The 24,552-nt window shown below is 43.4% G+C and overlaps 1 protein-coding gene across 1 annotated transcript in view; it reads left to right on the top strand.

Annotated features, from left to right (window-relative positions):
• ARAP1 (ArfGAP with RhoGAP domain, ankyrin repeat and PH domain 1) overlaps positions 1–3,181 on the top strand; it is a 48,286-nt gene extending 45,105 nt beyond the window's left edge. The window contains exons 29-31 of the mRNA XM_044668111.1: positions 14–77; positions 289–438; positions 2,854–3,181. Of these exons, the coding sequence (XP_044524046.1) occupies positions 14–77; positions 289–438; positions 2,854–2,871 (232 nt within the window). The 3' untranslated portion in view covers positions 2,872–3,181. The remainder of the gene's footprint in view (positions 1–13; positions 78–288; positions 439–2,853) is intronic.
• The last annotated feature ends 21,371 nt before the right edge of the window (positions 3,182–24,552 follow it).

Here is a 24,552-nt window from a genome sequence, read left to right as displayed (position 1 = left end):
CTTCTTGCTTTAGGTACCTTTGCTGTGATACCCAGATGGAGCTCAGAGAGTGGTTTGCTACCTTCTTCCTTGTGCAGGTATTGGGCCAGAAGGGCAGAGGCTGGTGGGGATCCAGGAGGGTGAAAACGTGGAGAGGTTGGGGAAGGATGATGGTCAGCCATTCAGGTCTGGGGGAGGAAAGAAGGAGGCCCAAAGGGCCAGGCCAGTGGGTCCTAGGGATTTGATGGTGGGCTCCTATTGCCCACTGACCTAACTTACTGGCTTTCCTGCCTGCTTGCCCGCCCCCAGCATGGTGGGACTGTCTGGCCTTCCGAGCCGTCAAGGGTGGTTCGACCTGTACCTGAGTCGAGGCTGGGTAGTGTGTCGCTCATCCCCCTGAGGGGCAGCGAGAATGAGATGAGGAGGAGTGTGGCTGCCTTCACTTCTGATCTCCTGTCTGTAAGTAAAGCCTCATTGCCCCTCCCCACCTCCCCACCTCTCCCAGGGAAAGGCCTGCTGTAGAGAGGATCGCTTCCTCACCTGGCCTGATCCGTACTCTTTCTCTTTCCCCCACTGATATCCGAAACCTGTATCTGCAGGTCCCCTTCATGCTAAAGGCCTGAAAAGAATCAGATATTGGGCGTAAATAAAATCAGGCATTAGGCCTAGCAGAAATCAGGCAAAATTGGGTGGAAAGTAGGGGCTGGGTCCAAAAGAAATGGATCTCTTCTAAACCTGCAGGTCTCTTCCCTCCCCGCCCCTACCTTGAGCCCAAGGAGCCATTCCCACAGGGCTCACAAGTCCCTTCCCCTGTGACCCCCCCCCCCTTTCTCCATCACCTGCCCAGGAGTCCAGAGAGAGTCACTGTCTGTCCCTACAGCTCCCCTGGAACTTCTGACAGCAAGTTGGAGGGGAACCAAGCCCAGAGTAATGGACAGGATGAGATGTAGATTCCTTTATGGTGTGAATAGCCTGTTCCCCAGGTTTCTGCTCAAGATTTTACCTCTTTTTTCTGCTAGGGTGTTTGGGTTCCCTGGACAAGTACCAGGGCCACCAATCCAAGGCAGAGGAATGGGGGGGGGCGCCCTGAGTTGGGGCAGTTTTGCCTAGTAAAGTGTATTGAAAGAGTTAAAGGATAAAAAAGAAGGATTGAGGGTCATCATATCCATATTAGGTCATGCTTGTCTCCAACATCCTCTTAAGCTCACTCCTTTCTTAACTACTTAAGCTGCCTCCTTTCCAGTCCTTTTAAACTGTGCTTCCCCCCAAATTATGTCATCTTTAATGACCATCCCTACTCTTTGACTGGCTCTAGTTACTAGCTATGTGACGTTGGATAAGACACTTAAGCTCTGTAGGCCTTAGTTTCCTCCTCTGCAAATGAGGGGTTTGGATTACATGATCTTCAAGGTCAAAGGACAAAAAAAGATCATTTAGAACATGAAAGTACGAGCCCTGGAAACATACTGTCAAAGCTTGAAAGCACCTTACAACCCAGAGGTTCTTAACCTGAGATCTAGAAACTTGTTTAAAAACAATTTTTTTTGATAACCATATTCCAGTGTAATTGGTAGTCTTTAAAATCTGATGTATCTTATTTTATGCATTAAAAAAAAACATTATTTGGGGAAGGGATTCTAAGGTTTTCTCAGATTAAGAATCCGTGGTCTAGAACTGTGTTGTCGAACTTATGGCACGTGTTCTGGAGTGCGCTGGAGAGGCGCTGCTCCCTTCCCTCTTTCCACATACGTCTGAGGACATTTCTCCTATGACCCACCCCTCTGCCCAGCAGCCCAATGGGAGTGCTTCCTCTCTCCCCTATTTGGGGTAAGTGGGTGTGTGGCTCACATGCAGTGTGAAGGTTGCAGTTTGGACACTCAGTCTCTAAAAGGTTCACCATCACTGGTCTAGAACATAGACTATCAGAGCTGGGAAGAGCATTCAAACATAGACTGGTTGGAGCTGAGAGGGACATTAGAATACAGTCTGACAGTGTAAAAGGAACCTTAAAGAACATTAACAATAGACTATTAGAGTTAGAGGAGACCTTGGAACATAGAATGAAGATATGAAAAGAACCTTAGAACAGAGAATGTTGGTGCTAGGAGGAGATTTAGGACATAGAATGTCAGAGCTGGAAGAAACTTTTAGAATACAGAATGCCAGATCTGGAAAGGGTCTTAGAGTACAGAAAGCCAGATCTGGAAAGGGTTTTAGAATACAGTATGCCAGATCTGGAAGGGGTCTTAGAAGATAGAATATCAGAGCTGGAAGGGGTCTTAGAACAGAGAATGTCAGAGCTGGAAGGGATCTTAGAAGATAGAATGTCAGAGCTGGGAGGAGCCTTAGAACACAGAATGAGGAACTTGGAGGGAGCTTAGGACACAGAATGTCAGGACTGGAAGAGACTTTAGAACACAGATAAGTGGAGCTGGAATATAGATTTTTCAAAACTAGAAGGGGCTTTAGAATGCAGAATGTCAGATCTAGAAGGGACCTTAGGACTTTCCACCTCTTTCCCCCAATCCCTCATTTTGCTAAAGCCCAGGGGACTTGGCTAAGACCACAAAGTGAATAATTAGGCTAGAACCCAGGTTACCTGATTAGGAGGCTCTTTCCCCTCTACAAATACACTTTGCTCTCTTTGTAAAAGAGGCGAGGGGAGGAAGTCCTACCACTCACCCCTGTCCTATCACCATTCTTTGGTTTCTTAACTTTTCTAAGTCTTCCAGTCTCCTCTTATTCCAGAGGCTATGTGGTCTGACTCTTCCCAAATGTTCAGGTCTCTCTGAACCCACTAATTTGGAAAAGAAGGGGCCACTTCCTGAGTTCTCCCTTCTCTACTCATAACCTGTTTCATCTTCTTTCCCACAGGCGCAAAGTCCACCATGACCAGGTGCTTCCCCTTAGCACCCCTGAGATGAGAGGGGTCCAGATCTTCTCAGTCTCTACAAGAAAGAGGCACAGGCCTCATGGAGAGGCCCAGCTAGAGCTGCTCGTTCCATCAAGACTCTATCCTAGACTTTGTGTGTGTTGGGGAAGAAGAGTCTCCTAGGGATCTGGGTGGCAGGGGTTAGCTACAAGGCATTGGAATGGGTGAGGGCAGACCCCTATTTTTCCTACTTCACCCTCCACCTGCTTTCTCCCTGACATCCAGGACCTTTTTTTTTTAAAAATAATATAAATATATCTGTATATTTTACCCTGTGACTAGGAGGTTTGTGTTTGGTTAGGTATGGTATGATCTGTGTTTTGGGGACCATGGAGTACCAGGAAGAGAAAGGGATTCACACAGTCTAGAGGATGCCAAGGGGTCTCATAGTCAGAGAACAGTGAAACCAAATGATGGACTAGATTTTGGACATCACACTGAGGCAAATAGACTTAACCCTGTTCATTCCCACAACTGAACCCCCACAGCTTCCATCGAGTGGAACATTAAATCCAGATTGGCCCTTACATATCATCTAGTCTAACCCCCTATTTTTCTAGATGGGGAAACTGAGGCCCAGGATGAGGAAAGGGATATGTCCAAGGTCTCAGAGTCTAGGATTAGAGCCCGGCACTAATCTGGACATTCTGAACCTCCAGGGGTTGGCAGGGACCTTATACTCCTTGAATCAATACAGCTCAGCGTTTCCCAGGAGACAGGCAGGGATAATAAGCCTTTCTGAGAAACCCCTGAGATTCCCTGGGAAGGTGTCAGACAGACGCCCGATTGCCTGCTTGGCCCAGAGCTTCATCGTCCCTCCCCCATGCTGCTTGCCCCACAGCTCTGAGAGCACCGAAGAAAACCTGAGAATCTTAGAACTTCTAAAACCAGAAAATGTTAGAAATACAGAGGCAAAGAACCTCCATATCCCAGAACCTCAGGACTGTAGAATCTTATGGAACATCTTATTAATGGATTGATTGATTCATTCACTTATAGTCTGGACTTGTTATTTAACTGTGGGAGGTGGGGGGAGTGGGGGGACTTCTAGTGTGAAAACTCCTACCACCCATCCACCTTGTCAGCAACTTACAGCTCTCAGAGAACTGATTGCTTTGGGCAGTGATGAGCAAACTTTTTAAAGAGGGGGCCAAAGGAAAGGAAATGTTCATCTGTCAGTCTGTTTCTTAAGGCAACTCTTTCGGCCGGATGGAACATTTCAGGGGGATGAATCTGGCCGTAGTTTGCCGATCACTGGCTTAGGGCACTGAGAAAGTGACTTACCCAGGGTCACTCATCCAATGTATGTCAGAGATGGAATTTGCATCAAAGTTTTCTCCCTCCAAGGCCAGACTTTAGGGCCATCAACTTTTCAAAGCAAAGACTATTTCAAGCCTTAAGAGTCCTAGGGCCAGGGGCAGGTATGTGTAGCACAGTGGCTAGGGTGCCGGATCTGGAGTCAGGAGGACCTGGCTTCAGATATTTCCTAGCTGTGTGACATCACAAATCACAGCCTCAGTTACCTAGCCTTGCTGCTCTTCCATCTTAGAATTGACCCTAAGGCAGAAGGTAAGAGTTTTTGTTTTTTTTTAAAGTCATAGGATCTTGGGGTCATTAAAACCTGGAATCTAGAAACAGTGGATTATTGAGATCTTAGATTTAGAGCAGGAAGTGATGGTGGAGGCCATCTAGGATAATCCTCTCATTTTAAAGATGGGAAAATTAGGGCCAGGGAAGCTGAGTGATTGCTTGTGGAAGCCAGCTCCGGGGACGCCAGTGCCCCATCCATGTTACCTCATGGAGTCTTTGCTCAGCGAACCTTAGAAATAATCAGGGGCAACCTGCCTCATGATTCAGCTGGCGGCAATGGGCAAGTCAAGTGACATCACAGCCATGGCTCTACCTCCTCCAGGAAGCCTTTGACGGCTACAGGGCAGCCAGATCTCGCCTACTTCTGGGCCCGTGGACCCAGGAATCCAGCTGAGGACCACAGCTGCCCTGCCTGGTTCGGCTCTGTTTTCCTCCTTGTGTTGGGTCTCCCTCCTTGAGAACGTGGCCTCTCAAGGATGCGTGACCTGTAAGAGCGAGCTCTGGGGGTGTGTGTTACCTAGTATATACTGGGGAAAGGCTGAGAGCCTGGGTGGGGGGGGGGGGGTCTGAGTTCAATTCCCAGCTTGCCAGAAATGATTGCTCTTGAGGTCAGGAGCCCAGCAGCAGAGTCCAACTTGTCATTTTCCCTGATTTATACCAGTTGAGCCCCCAAGACTAGGGGCTCCCTGGGGCCTGTGATTGACTGACCCCCTTCTAGATGGATAGAGCTCTTTCCACATCCTTAATGGCAGGACCAATTGGGGATGGTTAGCCTGGAGGAGAGAAGTGGAGCATTATAGCTGTCATCAAGTGTTTTTGAAGGGCTATCACGGGGAAGAGGGATTAGATTTATTCTGCTTAGCCCCAGAGGCTAGAACCATGAATAGTGAGTGGAGGTTGCAGAGAGGAAGGTTTAAGGAAAAACTGGATTAGAAAAAGCTCTCCCAATGTAGCTGCTCCTCGCTGGAGGTCACCAAACAAAGGCTGGTTTGACTGTTCGGTGGGTGGTAAGGGGGATTTTTATTCCCTCCCAGAGCTGACCTGCAGTATCCCAGGGGCTTTTTCAGCTCTCCTTGATTTGATAGGAAGATGAGCAGCTTCTGGAAGTCCTTTGCAGTATTTATCCTTTGCAATATTTACTCTTTGTGGAATCCCCTCTGCTAAATTTAGAAGAATCTTGCTCAGCTCTTCAGGGTGGCAGAGAACAGCACTGGACACAGTCTGGGGAACCCCAGTTCAGGTCCTCCCTACAGTCCCCAAGAAGCCAGGCTGGCCGAATGGAGTCTAGCTGCCCACTAGGTGGCAATGTGGGACAGTAGACAAGTTCCCATTTGCTCCCCTCCAGTTTCTTCGCTGAGCCCTTTTGGGGAGACTCACCCAGGTTCAGCTCAGATCCAGGCCTTGGAGGATGACAAAGAGGAACTGACCTGGGTCCTATCCTTAAGTAGCACGCCATCCAGTTAGGGAACCAGGAAGGGATTTGATCGTAAATCTAAGAGGGAAAAGGGCTGATCAGGGAGACAAGATTGTGGCTGGACTTACAGGAAAGAGAGAGCATTTCTAAGGTCGTGGGGGTAGAGGAGGATCAGAGGTGGCATGTAAGGAGGGGAATGAGGGGGGCAAAATGTGAGCAAAGCATCTTAGGGGTAGGAGAATGAGTAAAGGGGATGGAAAATCAGTGGAAATGGTGCTTGGGAATGGGGGAAGGAAGATGAGCCAGATCCTTGAGAGACTTGGATGCCAGACTGAAGGAATCTAGACAATCATGGGGACTTTAGGCAATCCGTGGTAGGTTCCTGAGAAGAACAGGATGAGGTAGGGGCTGGATTGTGGAAAGGTGATTCTGGCCCCAAGTACAGGAAGGATGGAGGGGGGAGATTGGAAGGTGACTATAGTCTTCAGGTAGGAAGAAGAGGGGTCTTCTAGGCAGGGCAGGGGGGCCATGAGGATGGAAAGGAGGGAACATATGCCTTTACCTATGTCTGCTTCTCTTGTTTATCAGTTTCTCTTATTCTGTCTCTGTCCATCTGCATCTCTGTGTTGTTTCCTCATCTCTTTGTCTCTTTATCACTATCTATCTTTTTCCTGTGATGATGTCTTGTTCTGCGTGTCTCTGTCTGATGCCGTCAGTTTCTATCTCTGTCCCCCTGTCAGTGTGCCTATGCCTGTCTCTCTGACTCTTCCTCCTTCTCCTCTTTCTTGACAATCTATTGATTGCTCAGGATGGGCCTGCTCTGGGTGTGTCAGGAAATGGATAAAGGGCTCAGAGGAAGAGGCAAAGTGAATGAATGGTTTTTAACCTCCAGCCCCTTTCAGACTGGAGGGTTATCATGGTTGAGGAGGAAGGGAGAGAGCCAGGCATCAGCTCTTCTCTTCTAGCTCTCTCCCTGCCTATATTCAAATAGCACTTGAAATTCTTCCTTTTCCAGGGAGACTTTCTAGATCAACCAGGGAGAGGTCTTGACCATCCCCATAGTCACTCTGTCTAAACATTCATGCAACAAATATTTGATACCTGTTAAGTGCAGAGGCTAGGACTAGAGAGACCGACACGTTTTACCCTCAAGGAAACCTAGAAGAGTAAACCCAAGTGCTGTCCAAAGGGACCTTACAGTCTGATTGATGAAATGAGACATAGCAGTAATAACATAGTCTGGCACCAGGGTCACAAGAGGGGACCGTTTATAGGGCTATGAGAGCTCAGAGGAAGAAGAAAGCATTGTCAACTAACCATTCAGGGAAGGCTTCCTGAAAAAGGTAGTGCCTGTTTTGGGCTAGGAAGGATGGATTGGAATTTACAGAGGTGGAAAATGGCGGCTGAGAGTAGGGCACTGGTAGGAGGAAGTTATTCAAACTTACCTGGCCTGGAAAAACGACATCTTCAGGTGTGAAGAGACCTAGCAGGTGTGACTGCTGAAAGATATTTGGAAGATGATGGAAAGCAGGAGAGGTACCAGAAAAAGTAAGGTATTTCCAAAAAAGGGAAGAGAAGGAAATTTGCAACATTCTAACCAATATGCTTGACTTCAATTCCTGGGAAGATTCTAGAACAGATCATTAGCAAAGTAGCTGGTGAAACCCTGGAAATGGGGCAATAATCCCAGAGAGCACCTCTGGCTTCATCCAGAGCAGGTCATAACCTTGATTCCTCTTTTATTTTTTATTTTAAAGAGGGCTACCAGAGCTAGGGAATGCTATAGTTGTTATCTAGATTTTAGCAAGCATTGGATAATCAGCAATTGACTATATGTCAGGCACTGTGCTAAATGATACAGAGAACAAACAGCCGCTCTCTTCAAGGAGCTCAATATCCAAATGGGGGAGCCATTATGTATAGATCTGTTTTTGTTGTCATTTTAGTCATGTCCAATTCTTTGTGACCTCATTTGGGGTTTTCTTGGTAAAGATACTGGAGTGGTTTGCCATTTCCTTCTCTAGTTCATTTTACAGATGAGGAAACTGAGGCAAACAAGGTTAAGTGACTTGCCCAGGGTGACATAGCTGCTAAGTGTTTGAGGCCAGATTTGAATTCAGAAAGATAAATCCACTATGCCATCCTGCCACCCATAGATCTGTACATACAAGATAAATACAGAATAGATGGGAGATAGTCTTAGAGAGGATGTTACTGGCTTCTGAGAGGACCAGGAAAAGACCCTGCAAGAGGTGGTATTTGAGGTGAGTCTTAAAAGAATCAGCTATTCCAAGATGTGCAGGGAAAAAAAAAGGAAAAAAGGAAAGCATTCCAGGCATGGGGGTGGGGGGAGGGTGGGACAGCCAGAGCAAAGGCACGAAGCATAATATAAGAAACGGCAAGTAGATGAATATGGCTGGGATATAGAATGAGTGTAGGAGAGTAATGTGTTGAAAGACTGAAAAGAGAGGTAGAGCCTGGGTGGTGAAATATCTCATTATTCTTGCAGAAGAGATGGAGAGCTGGCAGCTGGACAATAGTCCAACCTGATACACCATTCAACTAGTTGAATGGACCCAAAGTGCGGTCACTAATGGTTTAATCTTAACTTTGAAGAGGTCTCCAGAGGAGGCAGTGTCAGGCACTGGATTAAACACTGACCTTATCATCTGTGGACTTGAATTAGAATCCTGACTCTTCCATTTACTACCTGTTTGACCTTGGGAAGGTCTCTTAACTTTTCTGAGCCTCCATTTCCTTCTCTTTAATATGAAGGCACTGGGGTTCCCTTTTAGCTCTCTATCAGTGATCCTAAGAGGAGTATCCCAGGGAGCTGAGCGCTGAACATTGTTATCGACAACAGAGAAAGGCATCTAGAGATAGTATACGTAGCAAAGCTGTAGATGACACCAAGCTGGGAGGGAAAGGCAGAATAGGCAGATGAGAACGATCCATTCTGAAGACCATGAAGGCAGCTAATGCAGGCTAAAGTAGAGCACCTAGAGCTTGGTCAGATATCGAAGACATTGCATCCTGGGCCATTGCTGTCATCCTGATTTCTGTCCTGCCACTGGACTTTGATGGTTCTGCAAGAGAGAGTGAGGCTGATGACTTTCTGCAACTCTGTCTCACGTCCAATTCAAGCACAAGACATCACCCCAGGATACCATTGGTCCATTTTCAAAAAATGAAGGATGAACAGCTGAATGATGCCAAGCTGGAAGGGATAGTTAACCCTTTGGAGAAAAGAGTCAAAATCCAAGCAGAGCTTGCCTGGCCAGAATATTGAGCTAAATCTAAAGATGCAAAGCATTGCTCCAGGACCTCAGAAAAATCAACCTCTTAGCTTACAAGATGGAGGGGCTTGGCCTAAAAGACATCCATTTCCAAAACATCTGGGGGGCTTGAGTGAAATGCAAGCTTTTTAGGAATCAACAGTGAGATACGGCATCCAAGATAGCTAATGTGATCCAGGGGACACAGTATCCAGGTTGTAAGGACTCTTCCCTGGTAAGATCAGATCTCTAGTGTGTTCGGGTCAGGACATCACAGTTTTGGGGAAGACATTGATAAATTGGAGAGTGTCCAAAGGAGGGCAAGAAGGTTGGTGAACAGCTGTGAGTCCATGCCATCTGAGGGTCATTTGAAAGAACTGGGGACGTTTAGCCTGAAGACAAGAAGATTAAGGGAGAATGTTTAGCTGTCTTCAAGTATTTGAAAGACTTCCATATGGAAGAGTAATTAGATTTTTTTCTGTTTGACCCCAGAGGGCAGAAGGAAGAACAATTGGTGGAAGTTGCAGAATGGGCAACTTTAAATTTGATGACTGGCTTCCCATATTCGGGAAGGATGGTGACCCAGGAGGCAGGGAGGCTAGTGACTGCCTCAGGTAGGAGGCGCTGAGATCTTGGCTGAGCTGGGGTGGGGGACTATGGGAATGAGAAGAGACCAGGTGCAGAGACATCATATAGGTGCTTTGGGGAGGCCAGACTTAGGGCTTGAGACCTGACTGAGATTAGGGTACGCTGCCAAACCAAGCCAATTGCTTTTAGGATGATTAATGGAGGGAATATCCATCCTTATTCCAGAGCACAACCCATCTCTCTGGCTGGGAGATGAACAGACTCCAGGTGGTTGCTCAGCAAATCTCCCATTGATCAATCACTCCTCTTCACCCCCCCCCCCCCTTCACTCCACTCCTTCCAGCTGTCAGCTTCCTCAGTTGACTTCCTCCTCCCAGGAGAAGACACCCACAGCCCTGGCTGCCAGCCCTGAGCCCGTCCCTGTATGACTCTTCTAGTGTGAATCTAGTGTCTAGAGTAATCTTATACAACTCTTGGCCTTTATGATGAGAATAAATTTAGAATGGGGCCATAGAAGAACAATGAGTCCCTGGGGCTACAAAATCATCTCCCCCTCCAAAGGCTACTATTTATAATGCATTTAGGAATGTAGATTGGGGACCCCACCTATGGGGGCTCATGGGCACTTGCCCCCTCTGCCATACAGTTAGTAATAAAGAGTACTTTAACAGTTGCTAACACTTATATCTTCGCATTTTTGTCAACATTCCCTAGAAGTCAGTAATTAGTGGTGTTATCTATTACAGTTAAGGAAACTGAAACTCCCAGAAGAGGACTTGCCCTTGGTCACATAGTTAAGGACCTGGCTGAGGCAGGATTTGAACCCAAAGCTCTCCTGGTTTTCTCTGTCCGTCTCTGTATTTTGTTTTAATCACTTAAAAACATTATTTTGAGAAGGGGTCCATAGGCAGGGCAAATATGCTTTTCTCCCATACCAGCTACCTCTCCTACTGAGGCTAAAGAAGCTTTTCGGCTACTCTTGGGTCGGGCACTGACTTCAGGGTTGGACCCCATTCTAATACAGACTCACAGGTAGAGGTCCTGCTCTAGGGGTCCTCTGGGTCTAGGAGTCTTGGTCACACCCAGACTATTTTCATGACCTTTTCCCTGGGGTATCTCACCAAGATACCCAACTGTACACACATCCATCCATCCATCCATCCATCCATCCATCCATCCATCCATCCATCTATCCATATACACTCTACCCTCTATAAGTAGGGACCACTTTTGTACCTGGGACTAGGACCCCAGACCACAGTCAGTGTAGGCAGCATGAAGCACAGCCCAAGTTAAGAGAAGTCACAACTCTAATCCTTAAATATAGGTTGTCTGTGTATCATCCTTTGCTTTCAGAAGACCACTGGAGGAGGTGGAGACGTAACAAACTGTCTTAGGTTCTGAATTTAGAGGGTACTAACAATAGTTCAGGGGAGCTGGGTGGAGCAGTGGATAGACTCATCTTCTGAGTTCAAATCTGGCCTCAGACACCTATTAGCTATGTGCCCCTGGATAAGTCACCTAACTCTTTTTGCCTCTGTTCTTCATCTCTAAAATAAGCTAAAGAAGGAAATGGCAAACTATTCCAGTATCTTTGCTTAAGAAAACCCCAAATGGAATCATGAAGAGTTGGACAAAACTCCAGCAACTCAACAACACTTGAAATTCTTCAGTAACTAGAAACAACAAAACTTGGCACCTACTTACCCAGAATAACAAATGAAAATAGGAAACTCCTGTTCCTCTCCCCTTCCCCCTCTCACATACCACTGAGTACCCTAGTCACCCTTTTGCTGATGACCTAAAAGATTCTTAATTTGGGGCCTATGAACTTGGTTTTAAAAAATACATTTTGATAACTGCACTTTAATATTACTGGTTTCCTCTGTCTGTCTCTGTATTTTGTTTTAATCACTTAAAAACATTATTTTGAGAAGGGGTCCACAGGCTTCACTTGACTGCCAAGGAGTTCAGGACAAAAAAAAGGTCTTTAAAAAATGCTTATCTTCTTTCTTAGATTTGATATTACATATTAATTCTAAGACAGAAGAGTATAAGGGATAGGCAACTGGGATTAAGTGACTTGCTCAGGGTCACACAGCTAGGAAGTGTTCCCCCTTTTTCTCTCATCAGGAGGGCACAGAGAGGTTTATCTCTAGGTTCCCTTCTAGCTATGAACACTATAATCTCCAAGCAGTGGACACTATTTCCCAAACCCCACTCCCACCCCTTCCTTCCTCTGGTATGTCCAAAGCCATGGAAATTTCTGTACTTTCTCTGCTCCAGTTACCATTTCTGCTGCTGTACTTAACCACCCTGGAGACAGATGTACTAGAGTTCTCTCTCTGTCTCTCTGTCTGTCTGTCTGTCCGTCTCCCTCTCCCTCCCCCCTCTCTCCCTCACACATGCACACACACCACACAAATACACACTTGCACACACACTCCACAAAGAACTGTACTGGGAGATCCAAGGATCTCGTTCTTCTCCCACCCCCCAACAATTATCTCCTCCTTTTTCTCTTCCTCTTCCTCCCCTTCTCATCTTCCTCTACTCCCCCTTCCTTCTCTTGTTTCTCCTCATTCTCCCCCCACCTTCTTATTTTTCTTCTCTTCATTCTTCTCCTCCTCCTCCTTTCTCTCTCCTAGAGACAAGGAGACAGATGAGAGGGTGTCTTGATAATTCTACCACTCACTGCCAGGGGCTTTTGTCTGCCTCTTTCATAACATCTCTTGTCTTTGTCTCTCATGGTCCACATCTCTGTGTCAGAGTCTTGGTTTCTCCAGCCTTTGGCTTCTCCTTATTTTCTGTCTTCCTCTAACTCTCTCTGCTGTGTGTTCCCTCTACTTCCACCCCATCTCTCATTTTATGCTTGTGTATGTCTCTATTTCAGCAGGCTCTGTCTGCTTCTATGTTTGTGGCTGTTTTAGTCTCTGTCTATCTCTATATCTCTGTCTCTATTTTTGTCTCTGTGTCTATCTTTGTGTCTGTCTCTATTTCTGTCCTTGTCCCTATGTCTGTCTCTATTTCTGTCTGTGTCTGTCTCTATTTCTGTCCTTCTCTGTCTTTGTTTCTCTAATTTTGTCTCTCCTGTATTCATTTTTCTGCATATGTCTCTGTTTCTGCCTCAGTTTCTGACTTTTTGAGGGTGTCTGTATTTCTGGCTCTGTCCCTGGGCTTCTGGCACTTGGGGTCTCTGTCCCTCCTTCTGAGACACTCTGGGAAGGGCTATGTCTCCTCCTCAGACCAGGGGCTCCTGGGGGATTTATGCCTGGGGGTGGGGAGAGGAACAGATGGATGGACTTGCTGCTGCTGGGTACAGCCTCAGTAGCCTGTAAGGATACAGTGAATTCAGAGTCATACACTTCAGCTCCTGTCAGCCCTTTGTACTGTGTTTCCCCCTTCCCCCAAGAATGGAGGCAAATGCTACATGTGCCTTAGCTCTATGACGACCAGCGTCATGGCAACACAGCTGGGAGGGGAGCACATCCTCCCCCTCATCTTCCTCATCCTCACCAGCCCCTCAAGCTCTGCCTCTTCTCCACAGCCTGCCTTTCTCTGGGATAAGCAGGCCTGTAGCAGTCATCTGTCTAACCCTACAGTTCCTTCCTTCTGCTCCTGTTTTAATATTACTACTAATAATATCAGTGACACCAGACCTACGCGCCTTCTAGATGGCACAAAGATTATCATTGCCATTTTATATAAGAGGAAATTGAAGTTCAGAGAAGAAAATGAACTTGCCCGAGGTTACATAACATCAGTAGCAGATCTGGAATTTGAACCCAGGTCTTGACTCCCACCACGAGTCTCTTTCTTACCCACTCTCTTTCCCCCATTCCAAATTGCTTCTTCTCTTCAGGCTTCGACTTAGAGACAGGAAATAATTGCTCTGATTTTGTCCTAGTCAGGAGTTATATCTCACTCAGAGATCCCACGCAATATATTCAATTCTGAGATGCTTCTGTCCAGATTCTTCTTCCTTGAGCTCCATGAGAAATCTCTTTCATTTTCCCGGTCCCCTTCCCCACTAGCACCAGTGCCCCTGTGCAGGACAAAGCCCACCTCCCCCAACTCCTCTTCAGAGAACCATAGAATGCCGAACTTAGCGAGCCAACAAAGAATGGCAGAGCTGGGCTCGTCCTTAGAGAATATGGAATACAAAATGTCAGAAGTGGAATGGTCTTTAAGAGAATATGTAATGGGGCAACTAGGTGGCTCAGTGGATTGAGAGCCAGGCATAGAGACAGGGGATCCTGGGTTCAAATCTGGATTCAGATGCTTCCTAGCTATGTGACCCTGGACAAGTCATTTAACCCCACCCCCCATTGCCTAGCCTTTATTGCTCTTCTGCCTCAGAACCAATACTAGTATTGAGTCTAAGAAGGAAGATAAGGTTTGTTTTCTTTTTAAAGAGAGAATATGGAACACAGAATGTCAGAACTGGAATGGTCCTTAGGATGTGGAACACAGAATGTGAGAGCTGGAATGATCCTCTAGAGCATATGGAACACAGACTATCAGAGCTAGAGTGGCCCTGAGAATATAAATGCAGAATTTTATCACGCTTTATCTGCTATTACAGGGGAATGGCTTTCTTTGGTGCAACTTTACATGTTTTAATCACCTCATTTTCCTCCCTCAACATGGAGTTCAGTGGCCTGGTGCCATCTTAGATTTCTGATATGGAAGAAAAGAGCACCTCATAAGCTGGTATCGAACTAGTGAGAAAACCCATTCTACCAACACAAATAACTCTTATTCTACAGCTTTATAGCCTGAGAGAGTTTCCTGGGGGTCACTTAACCAGGGCCACATAGCCAGTTGTTGAACTTAGTTCCTCAGGTCTCTCTATCCATTATGCCTTTCTGCCCCTTTCTCAGTTCCATGGATGTAGAAACTGAATTCAGGGAAGGTTATGGTGATTTGTCCATAGAAACTAATTATCAGGGGGCAGCTGGGTGGCTCAGTGGATTGAGAGCCAGGCCAGAGACAGCAGGAGATTCTGGGTTCTAATCTGATCTCAGACACTTCCTAGCTGTGTGACCTTGAGCAAGTCACTTAAATGCCATTGCCTAGCCCTTTCCATTCTTCTGCCTTGGAACCAATACACGGTATTGATTCTAAGATAGAAGGTAAGGGTTTAAAAAAATAAAGTAATTATCAGAAGTGGGATTTGAACTCAGGTCTTCTGATTCTGGAACTCTTTTTACTGTATCATGTTTGCTCTCTATACTCAGATTCTATAATTCAAAGTTTCCTAAAACTAAGATTATTTTTGGTTTGAAAGAAGAGACTGGTAAGAACCACGCTATAACCCAAATGAATGGATAACTGAATGAAGATCTAATGGTAACATGTTAGGCAGTGAGACTGTCTGGAGAGGTTTTATGAGGTTTCTGGGGGAAGAGGAAGAAGGGGAGCTAACGGTGAGCTTTCCTGTGTCCCCATAACCAATAAGGCTATTCCTGGTTGTACACAAATTCAGATTCAGCCAACCATTATTAAATGCTTCTCCCCTGAGAGATGTAAGCTCCTTGCGAGAAGAAACGGCTTTACTGTCTTTGCATCCCAGGCACTTGGCACAGCACCCTGACACACAATAGGAGCTTAATACACGTTGATTCATTGATTGGTTATTACAGAATCATGTGTTAGAGCCTTAGAGAGAAGCAAAGTTTAGGAAAAACCTAATCCCTAGTCATTTCATGGAACTTAGAGCCTAGTAGGGGGATATGAGGCACACACATGGGTAACTACAAGTCAGCATTGTGCTGTATGAAATGAATGAATGAAAAACATTTTTCAAGAGTTTACTATGTTCTAGGTACTGTGTTACCCACCAGGGCTAAAATGTAAGTAAACAAGGGTCTACCCTCAAGGAGCTTACATTCTAAAAGAATACTACATGTAAAAAGGAGCTAGGAAGGAAAAGGAATGGGTGTGGATGTATATGAGGCAGCAGGTTTGGGGCAGCTAATTGGTACAGTGGATAGAGTTGTGGGCCTAAAGTTGGGAAGACTTACCTTCCTGAGTTCAAATCTAGCCCTAGATACTTTCTAGCTATGTGACCCTGAAAAAGCCACTCAATCCCAGTTGCCTCAGTTTCCTTGTTTATAAAAGAGTTAGAAAAGGAAATGAGGAAATATATTTCAAAAAAAGGAAATGGGAAACCACTCCAGCATCTTTAGCAAGAGAACCCTACATGGAGTCACAAAGAATCAGATGTTACTGAAAATAACTGAAGAACAATAACATGGTTTGAGAATGGTCAGAAAGTGAAGTGGCATTGGGCTGGTTCTGGGAAAAAGAAGCTTACTTAGGGACAGAGTCTGACTGTTCCATTCGGAGGAGGAAGAGGAGGAGAAGGAAGAAGATAGCAAGTGAGTAGTTGGAATGAGCACTGAATTTGGAATCAGAGTCTCTGAGAATCCTTCATTTTACAGCTTAAGAAACTGTAAGGGAGGGAGGGAGAGAGAGAAAGGGGGAGATGGAAAGAGAGAAGGAGGGAGAGAGGGAGATGGAGAGGGGGAGGTAGAGAGACAGAGACATCAAGTGAGAGAAAGAGAGAGAGATAGAAAGAGATCAATAAAGAGAGGGAGGGAGGGAGACAGAGACAGAGACAGAGAGATGGAAAGAGGGGAGGAGGGAGAGAGATGGAAAGAAGGGGGAGAGAGACAGAGACAATGAGAGAGAGATAGAGATGGAAAGAAAGAGATTGAGAGAGAAAGAGAGAGAGAGGGAGAGAGAGAGAAAGAGAGAGGGAGGTGAGAGAGAGAGAGAAAGAGAGAGGGAGGTGAGAGAGAGAGAGAGAGAGAGAGAGAGAGAGAGAGAGAGAGAGAGAGAGAGAGTTTCCCAAGCTTGAATAGAGGTATTGTGGCAGCCAGGACCAGAACCTGGGCCTCCTGGTTCTTAGACCAGAGCTTTTCCCATTTCACCAAACTTGGGAGTGAAATTTCTCTAAGGTAGTGTACAGAAGGGAGGTAATACTTATTCCTGTGATTTCCCATCCCTCAGGCTCTTCCTTCCATTCTCAAGATTTCTTTTTCAGCTCTGGGCAGCCTCAGGGATCCTCTCATCCTTCCCTCTCCTCTTTTCTTCCCTCCCTTTCCTCCACTACTATTCAAAAGGAAATATGACAGGCACTTGTGATGAGTTGGCAGCTGCCATAGCTAAGAAACCTAGGAGTGATGGGGCAGGTGACAGAATGACAGGTGCCAGAAACAATGAGGGAAGAAGACTGGGGGCAGGAACCTCCATGTCAGCCAGCCCCAGAAGGGAGCAAATAGAAGCTGTATGGCCTCCCCTTCCCTTATTAGGTAGGGATGCTCCAGAGGGGATCCCTTGCCTAGGAGTGAGGCCAGACTAGATGTCCTTCGAGGACCCTGCCAGCTTGCAGATTCTACTTGTCTATGATTCTCTGGAGGACCAGGCTGAAAATATAGACTTTTGTGACAGTCAGCCTACATGCCACAATGGAACAGGATGCTTCAGGAAGGTTTTCCTGTCACTAAAGCATCCAAGCAAGGGCTGGATGCTCCTTGCTAGGGAGGCCAGAAAGGGTCCTTGCACTGAAAATCTGCTTCAGTTCTTATAAGTCTTCCCAAGTTTTTCTGAGCTTGCCACTTCTTACAACACAAGAGTATTCCATTCTCAGCTATTCCCCAATTGCAGTGTATCTCCTCACTTTCTAAATCTTTGCCCTCACAAAAAGAGCTACTTTAAACATTTTTGTACATATGGGTCTTTTTCTCTTTCCCTCTGAGGACCTTTCCAGTTATGAGCATCTGAGCCTAAGATTCAGTGCCTGTGAAAGGGCCTGAGGGTGTGAAAAATGAAAAGCAGGGAGAGAACATGGGTGTCATTCCTTTGGGGGAGCTCTTCCAGGGGTAGAATCAGTAAGGATTTATTTATCTTTTATGCAGCCTTCTTTTGTTGTTCAATTATTTCAGTTGTGTTTGCCTCTTCATGACCCCATTTGGGGATTTCTTTTTCTTTTCTTTTTGTGTGTATTTATCTCTCTATTTTATTTTTATTTATTTATTTTTATTTTATTGATTAATTATGAAAAATTTTCCATGGTTACATGATTCATATTCATTCTCTCCCCTCCCCCCTTCCCCCTCTGCTAGCCTACAGGCAATTCCACTGGGTTTTACATGTGTTACTGATCAAGATCTATTTCCATATTATTGATATTTGCACTAGAGTTATCGTTTAGAGTCTACATCCCCAGTCATATCCCCATCAAACCATGTGGTCAAGCAGTTGTTTTTCTTCTGTGTTTCTGCTCCCACAGTTCTTCCTCTGAATGTGGCTAGTTTTCTTTCTCATAAGTCCCTCAGAATTATCCTGGATCATTGCATTGTTGCTAGTAGAGAAGTCTATTACATTCGATTGTGCCACAGTGTATCTGTCTCTGTGTATAACGTTTTCCTGGTTCTGCTCCTTTCACTCTGCATCAATTCCTGGAGGTTGTTCCAGTTCACATGGAATTCCTCCAGTTTATTATTCCTTTGAGCACAATAGTGTTCCATCACTAAAAGATACCACAATTTGTTCAGTCATTCCCCAATTGAAGGGCATCCCTTCGTTTTCCATTTTTTTGCCACCACAAAGAGTATGGCTATGAATATTTTGTACAAGTCTTTTTCCTTATGATCTCTTTGAGGTATAAACCCAACATTGGTATGGCTGGATCGAAGGGCAGACAGTCTTTTAAAGCCCTTTGGACATAGTTCCAAATTGCCATTCAGAATGGTTGGTTCAGCTCCACCAGCAACACATTAATGTTCCTATTTTGCCACATCATTTGGGGATTTCTTGATAAAGATACTAGAGTGGTTTGCCATTTCCTTCTCCAGTTCATTTTACAGATGAGGAAACTGAGGCAAATAGTCAAGTGACTTGCCCAGGTAAATATCCAAGGCCAGATGAATCTTCCTAACTTCAGGTCCAGCACTCTACTCACTGTGCCACCCAGCTGCCTCCCCACATAGCCTTCTATTATATATCTATGTGGCTAATTTTGCTTAGTTATCTACATAAAACATGCCCAAATCCTGCCCTGATGAGCCTTAGGCCTCACTGACCCATATCAGCTTCCACGAGCACCAGCTTTTCCTTGGAGTCAAACCAAGGGACCTTGGCCTTTAGCTGCAGAACCCTAAACTTTCATTATTTGTTCCCTTTCTCTGATTTCAAAGGCCTCTGGGTTCTTGGGCCTTCCCACTCTTTGAACTTCAAGATTTGAAACACAATATAGATGATGGTTAATATACAAAATCAGAAATAACACACCGAGGGAAGGTCATTATGGCGATAATAACTAACATTTGTTTGCAAAGCACTTTCCTCACAACAACTCTGTGAAGAAACCAGTTTCCTCTATTATTAATCTCATTTAATTATATAAAATTTTTTTACTTTTTATTGAGATAGTTATATAGATGCATCTTTGCTGTTAGGATATAATATTGGTCAAATCGGGATACTTAGTCCTTGATAAGGGTCTGACCTCACAATGATCACATCGGTTCCAGAAAAAAAAATGTCCTACTTTATATTACAATTTCCAGAAATTAGGAAGAGGTCAGGGAGAGAGGGAGGAAGAGAATTTGGATTGTAAAATATCAGAAAATGAATATAAATTTTTTTCTGTATGCAACTAGGGAAAAAATACAATACAATAAATTATTTTTTAAAAAATTCCAGAAATTTGCAAAGGCAAGAAGTCAAGCCACTTTATATTCTGTTGAAATATGAGACAATTTATTTTACACTGGTTAAGATACAAAATGCAAAAGTAGAGTTGTGAAGGTCACCTATCAATGTGCCTTATTTTTGCAGTAGCTACATTCTTAAACAGTTATGTGTAAATTAAATTTCTGTAAATGGAATTAGTTTTAAAATTAACCAAAGGAGAGAACCATTCGAAAGAAATGTATGTTTGAACCATTTTGTAGCATGAATAATAATGGCATTGGAAAATAATAAAAAGTGCATGGGATTTAGAGTGAGAAGACTTTGGTTTCAAATTCTAGCTCTGCCTCTTACAATCGTGTGTGACCTTGGGCAAATCACCTGAGCCTCTGAACTTCAGTCATTTATTTGCAAAATGAAGGGGGTTTACTAGATGGTCTCTAATGTTCCAGAAAGCTCTAAATCATATGACCCTAATCATGTGCTAGTCTTTTTAAAAATAATTGTTATATATAGTGTGTCCTTTTAAAATTATTATTAAATTATATTTTATTTTTACCCAATTACATGTAAAAATAGTTTTCAACATTTTTCAAAGAATATTAAGTCTCAAATTCTCTCCCTCCCCCCACCCTGCCACCTCTGTTGAGATGGTACGCAATCTCATATAGATTTTACATGTATAGTCATATGAAACATTTTTCTACATTAATCCTTTTATGAAAGGAAACTCAAATAGAAATACATTAAGAAAGTGAAAAAAGTGTGCTTTTGTCTGGATTCAGACTCTTATCAGTTCTTTTTCTCTGGAAGCAAATGGCATTCTTTTTATCTTGGGTCCTTTGGGATAGTTTTGGATCATTGTATTGCTGAGAATAGCTGTTATTTGCAGTTGTTCATTGTATAGTATTCCTGTCACTGTGTATAAAATTCTCCTTGTTCTGCTTATTTCACTCTGCTTCAGTTCTTATAAGTCTTTCCAAGTTTTTCTGAGCTTGTCATTTCTTAAAACACAAGAGTATTCCATTCTCAGCCATTCCCCAATTGATGTGTATCTCCTCACTTTCTAAATCTTTGCCCTCACAAAAAGAGCTACTTTATATATTTTTTTACATATGGGTCCTCTCTTTTTTAAAAACTCTGTGATATAAGCCTAATAATGGTATTGCTGGATCAAGGGTATGCATTGTTTTAAAGCCCATTGGCCGTAGATCCAAATTACTCTTCTAAATGGTTGACTCAGCTCACAACTCCCCCAATAATGGCAATCATATGCCAGCTTTCCCATATCCCCACTAAATTTTGTAATCTTCCTTTTTTGTCATAATAGCCAATCTGATAGGTGTGGGGTGGTATCTCAGAGCTGTTTAAAATTGTATTTCTCTAAGTAATAGTGATTTAGAGCATTGTTTTGGCATGACTATAGGGAGCTTTAATTACTTTGAGAACTGCCTGTTCATATCCTTTGACCATTTATCAATTGAAGAATGACATGACTTGTATTCCTACATATTTAAATCATTTCTCTATATATTTGAAAAATGAGGCCTTTAATAGGTAGACTTGCAAAATTTTTTTGTATCTTTTTAATTCCTGTGTATACTTTCCATCCCATTTCCTGTGTTTAATTTCTGACCTCCACCTCCCCCAATTTGTCCTTTTTTTTATCAGCCCCATTCCCTCCTCCTTTCTTTCCTATATCCAATTAGCTTTCTATACCCAATTGATTGTGTATGTTCTTCCCTAATTGAGTCAATTCTGAGGAGAGTAAGGTTCACATATTCTCCTTCCCAATTTTTCCATCTTCTCCTCCATTGTAAAAGTTCTTTCATGCCTCTTTTATTTTCGATAATTTATCCCATTCTATTTTCCCTTTCCTTCCCTCCTCCCAAAGCATTCTTTTTTCTCATGCCTTAATCTTATTTTATTTTTTATATCTTTCCGTCATATTCAACTCATTCCCTGGCCCTTTATCTATGTATACTCCTTCTAACTGCCCTAATAAAGACAGAGTTCTTTGGAGTTACAAGAATCATCTCCCCATGTAAGGATATACACAGTTTAATATGAATGTCTTTTGATTTATCTTTCTTGTTTACCTTTTTATAATTCTCTTTAGTCTTGTATTTAAGAGTCAAATTTCCCATTCAGCTCTGGTCTTTTCATCAGGAATGTTTGAAAGCCCTCTATTTCATTGAATATAAATTTTCTCCCTGAAGGATTATGCTCAGTTTTTCTGGGTAAGTTATTCTTCATTGAAGTACTAGCTCCTTTGCCCTCTGGAATATCTTATTCCAGACCCTCTGATCCTTTAATTGTGGAACTTGCAAAGTCTTGTGTTATCCTGATTGTTGTTACATGATATTTGAATTATTTCTTATTGGCTGCTTGCAATATTTTCTTGTTGACCTGAGAGTTCTTGAATTTAACTATAATATTCCTGGAAGTTATCCTTTTGCAATCTCTTTCATGAGGTGATTGGTGGATTCTTCCCATTTGTATTTTGCCCTCTTCTTCAAGAATACCAGGGCAGTTTTCCTTGATAATTTCTTGAAAGATAATGTCTAAGCTTTTTTTTTAAATCATGGTTGGTTTTCAGGCCAACCAATAATTCTAAGATGATCTTTCCTGGATTTATTTCCTAATTCAGTTGTTTTCCCAATGAGATATTTCACATTTCTTCTATTTTTTCATTCTTTTGACTTTGGTTGTTTCTTGATGTCTCATGGAGTCATTAGTTTCCATTTGCTGGATTTTTATTTTTAAGGCATTTTCTTGAGTAAACTTTTGTACTTCCTTTTTCCTCTGACCAATTCTATTTTGGAAAGAGTATTTTTTCCTCAGTGAATTTTTGCTTCTCTTTTACCACAGGGTCAATTCTGCCTTTTTAAAGAAGTTCTATTAAGTGCATTTTGGTATATCTTTTCCCATTTGGCCAATTCTGCTTTTTAAGAAGTTATCCTCTTCATTTGGATTTTTGTGCCTCTTTTACCAAGGTCTATTCTGTTTTTTAAGCTGTTAAATTTTTTAGGGTTTCTTTTGCATGTGACTCCTTTACCAAGCTGTTGACTTTTTTCCCTCAAATAATTTTCTTTTATCACTTATTTCTTTTCTCAATGTTTCTTCTATCTCCCTTATTTGGTTTTTAAAATTCTTTTGGAGCTCCGCCATTCATTCTTTTTGGGCTCTAGAGCAATTCCTGTTTTTCTTGGAGGCTTTGGATGCAGCAGTATTGACTTTGTTGTCTTCTTCTGAGTGTGCATTTGGTCTTCCCTATTACCAAAATAACTGTCTATATTGAGTTTCTTTTTTGTTGTTGTTTGCTCATTTCCAGTCCTTTTCTTTTAATAAAAAACAACAACCAGTTAAAATTGGTCTCTGTAATTGTCATGAAGGGAGGACTGTTCCAAACTTCATGTTCTTTGTGTAGCAGCTGCCTTCAAAACTGGCTCTGGGGATCTCTCTTTTCAGTACTTCCAGGGTGGTATGATATAAGGAGTGTTGTGGTTAAAGATCTCGTACCTAGAGCCAGCACAGAATCCCCCGTAATCACCTTTGGAACGGTTGTCTGATCCCCCTACTGTCTGTAGCTGAGAGTTCTAGGAGACTTTGCTGCTGCTTTAGCTGTGCCCTTGACCTGTTACCACAGTGGGGTCTACCCTGGTGTGTTGCACTCCATTTCCACCCTTTACACTAGATCCCTCATGCTGGTCTTCTAAGTTGTTTTGGGCTGAAAAATTGCTTCACTTTGTCTTTTTGTGAGTTATCCTGCTCTAGAATTTGTTCTGAGGTGTTATATCATAGTTTTTTGGAGGGTAATTTGGTAGAGATCAGATGGGTACATGTATCTTCTCTGCCATCTTGGCTCTGCTCCCAGTGTTTTCTTTATCCTCATTTTATAAATGAAGAAATTGTGGTCACACCATTACTATGTAAAGGAGGATTTGAACCCAGTACTTGTTCAAAATCTAGCCCTTTACCTTTTATATCATAATGCCTACTCAAGAAAGTTACTCAGTCCCAGATTGGGTGAGCCTTCTGTAAACTTCTAATCTCTCCCAAACTCAAGTTCCTTCAGGCCTGGCCTAACCTGACCATTCTGACTCCCCCTGTGTTGAGAATGACCCCAGGCTAGAATGGCATTCCTTTTCACTTTCTAGAGTATTTTTTTTAAATAATCCTTACCTTCTGTCTTACTATAAATTCTAAGACAGAAGAATGGTAAAGGTAAATGACTTCTCCAAGGTCACACGTATATGGGGCCAGATCAGAACCTAGGTTCTCTTGACTTCTAGGCCTGACACTCTATCCACTGTACTATCTAGCTGCCCCTCTGTAAATTTCTAGTTACTCCTAGGCTCATGTTCCCTCAGGTCTAGCCTAATTCAACCATTCTTCCCCTGTGTTGGGAATGACTACAGGTAAGGTGTAGTATAGAGAGAGGGGGTCATATAGTTTTTTCTAGCTTTGGCTGAGTTCTAAATCAGTTAGGGTTTTGGAATCTTGAGGAAAAGACAGTTGATTAGGGTCTCCCGTGGAGGAAGGTTGTCTGATCAGCCGAGCTGCTTCCTTACCTAGCGGTAATATTCAAATTTAGCCTAGCTTTGAAATATTTACTTAAGAAATTATTATTTTGGATAAACCCTTTATATCTTCCTTCCCTAATATTATGTCCTACCTTCCCTCCCTTACCTTATATGTCTGTGGAGTTAATAAGGAGAGTAATTAGAGAGGAGTTCAAAATCTGTGAAGGGTTAATTGTTATTTGACAGTATTAGATATAAAGAAACTAGTCAGTCATCTTTTATTCCCTTTAGTTATCAATAGCATTTGTAAGCTGAGTTAAAGGCAGGTCCTTACTCAGACTCCATCTTTGCCTCCCTTCCCCCACCTGAGGTTCCTGAGACAACTGTTAGGGCTTTCCTTTGATCCACTTTCTTGACAAATCATCCTTTAAAGATATTAAACCCTTTTGTATTTCAACAGACCTATTAGTACAATTGTCTGTTAGTTATTAAGAGAGGGAAGAAGAGGGGAAGAACCAACATACTCTGGGCTTAAAGGGAAGCCGG

Source organism: Gracilinanus agilis, chromosome 3, assembly GCF_016433145.1.
Source record: "Gracilinanus agilis isolate LMUSP501 chromosome 3, AgileGrace, whole genome shotgun sequence".
Lineage (NCBI taxonomy): Eukaryota > Metazoa > Chordata > Mammalia > Didelphimorphia > Didelphidae > Gracilinanus > Gracilinanus agilis.
The sequence above is the reverse complement of the archived record's forward strand: the minus strand, read 5'-3'. Positions and strand labels throughout refer to the sequence as shown.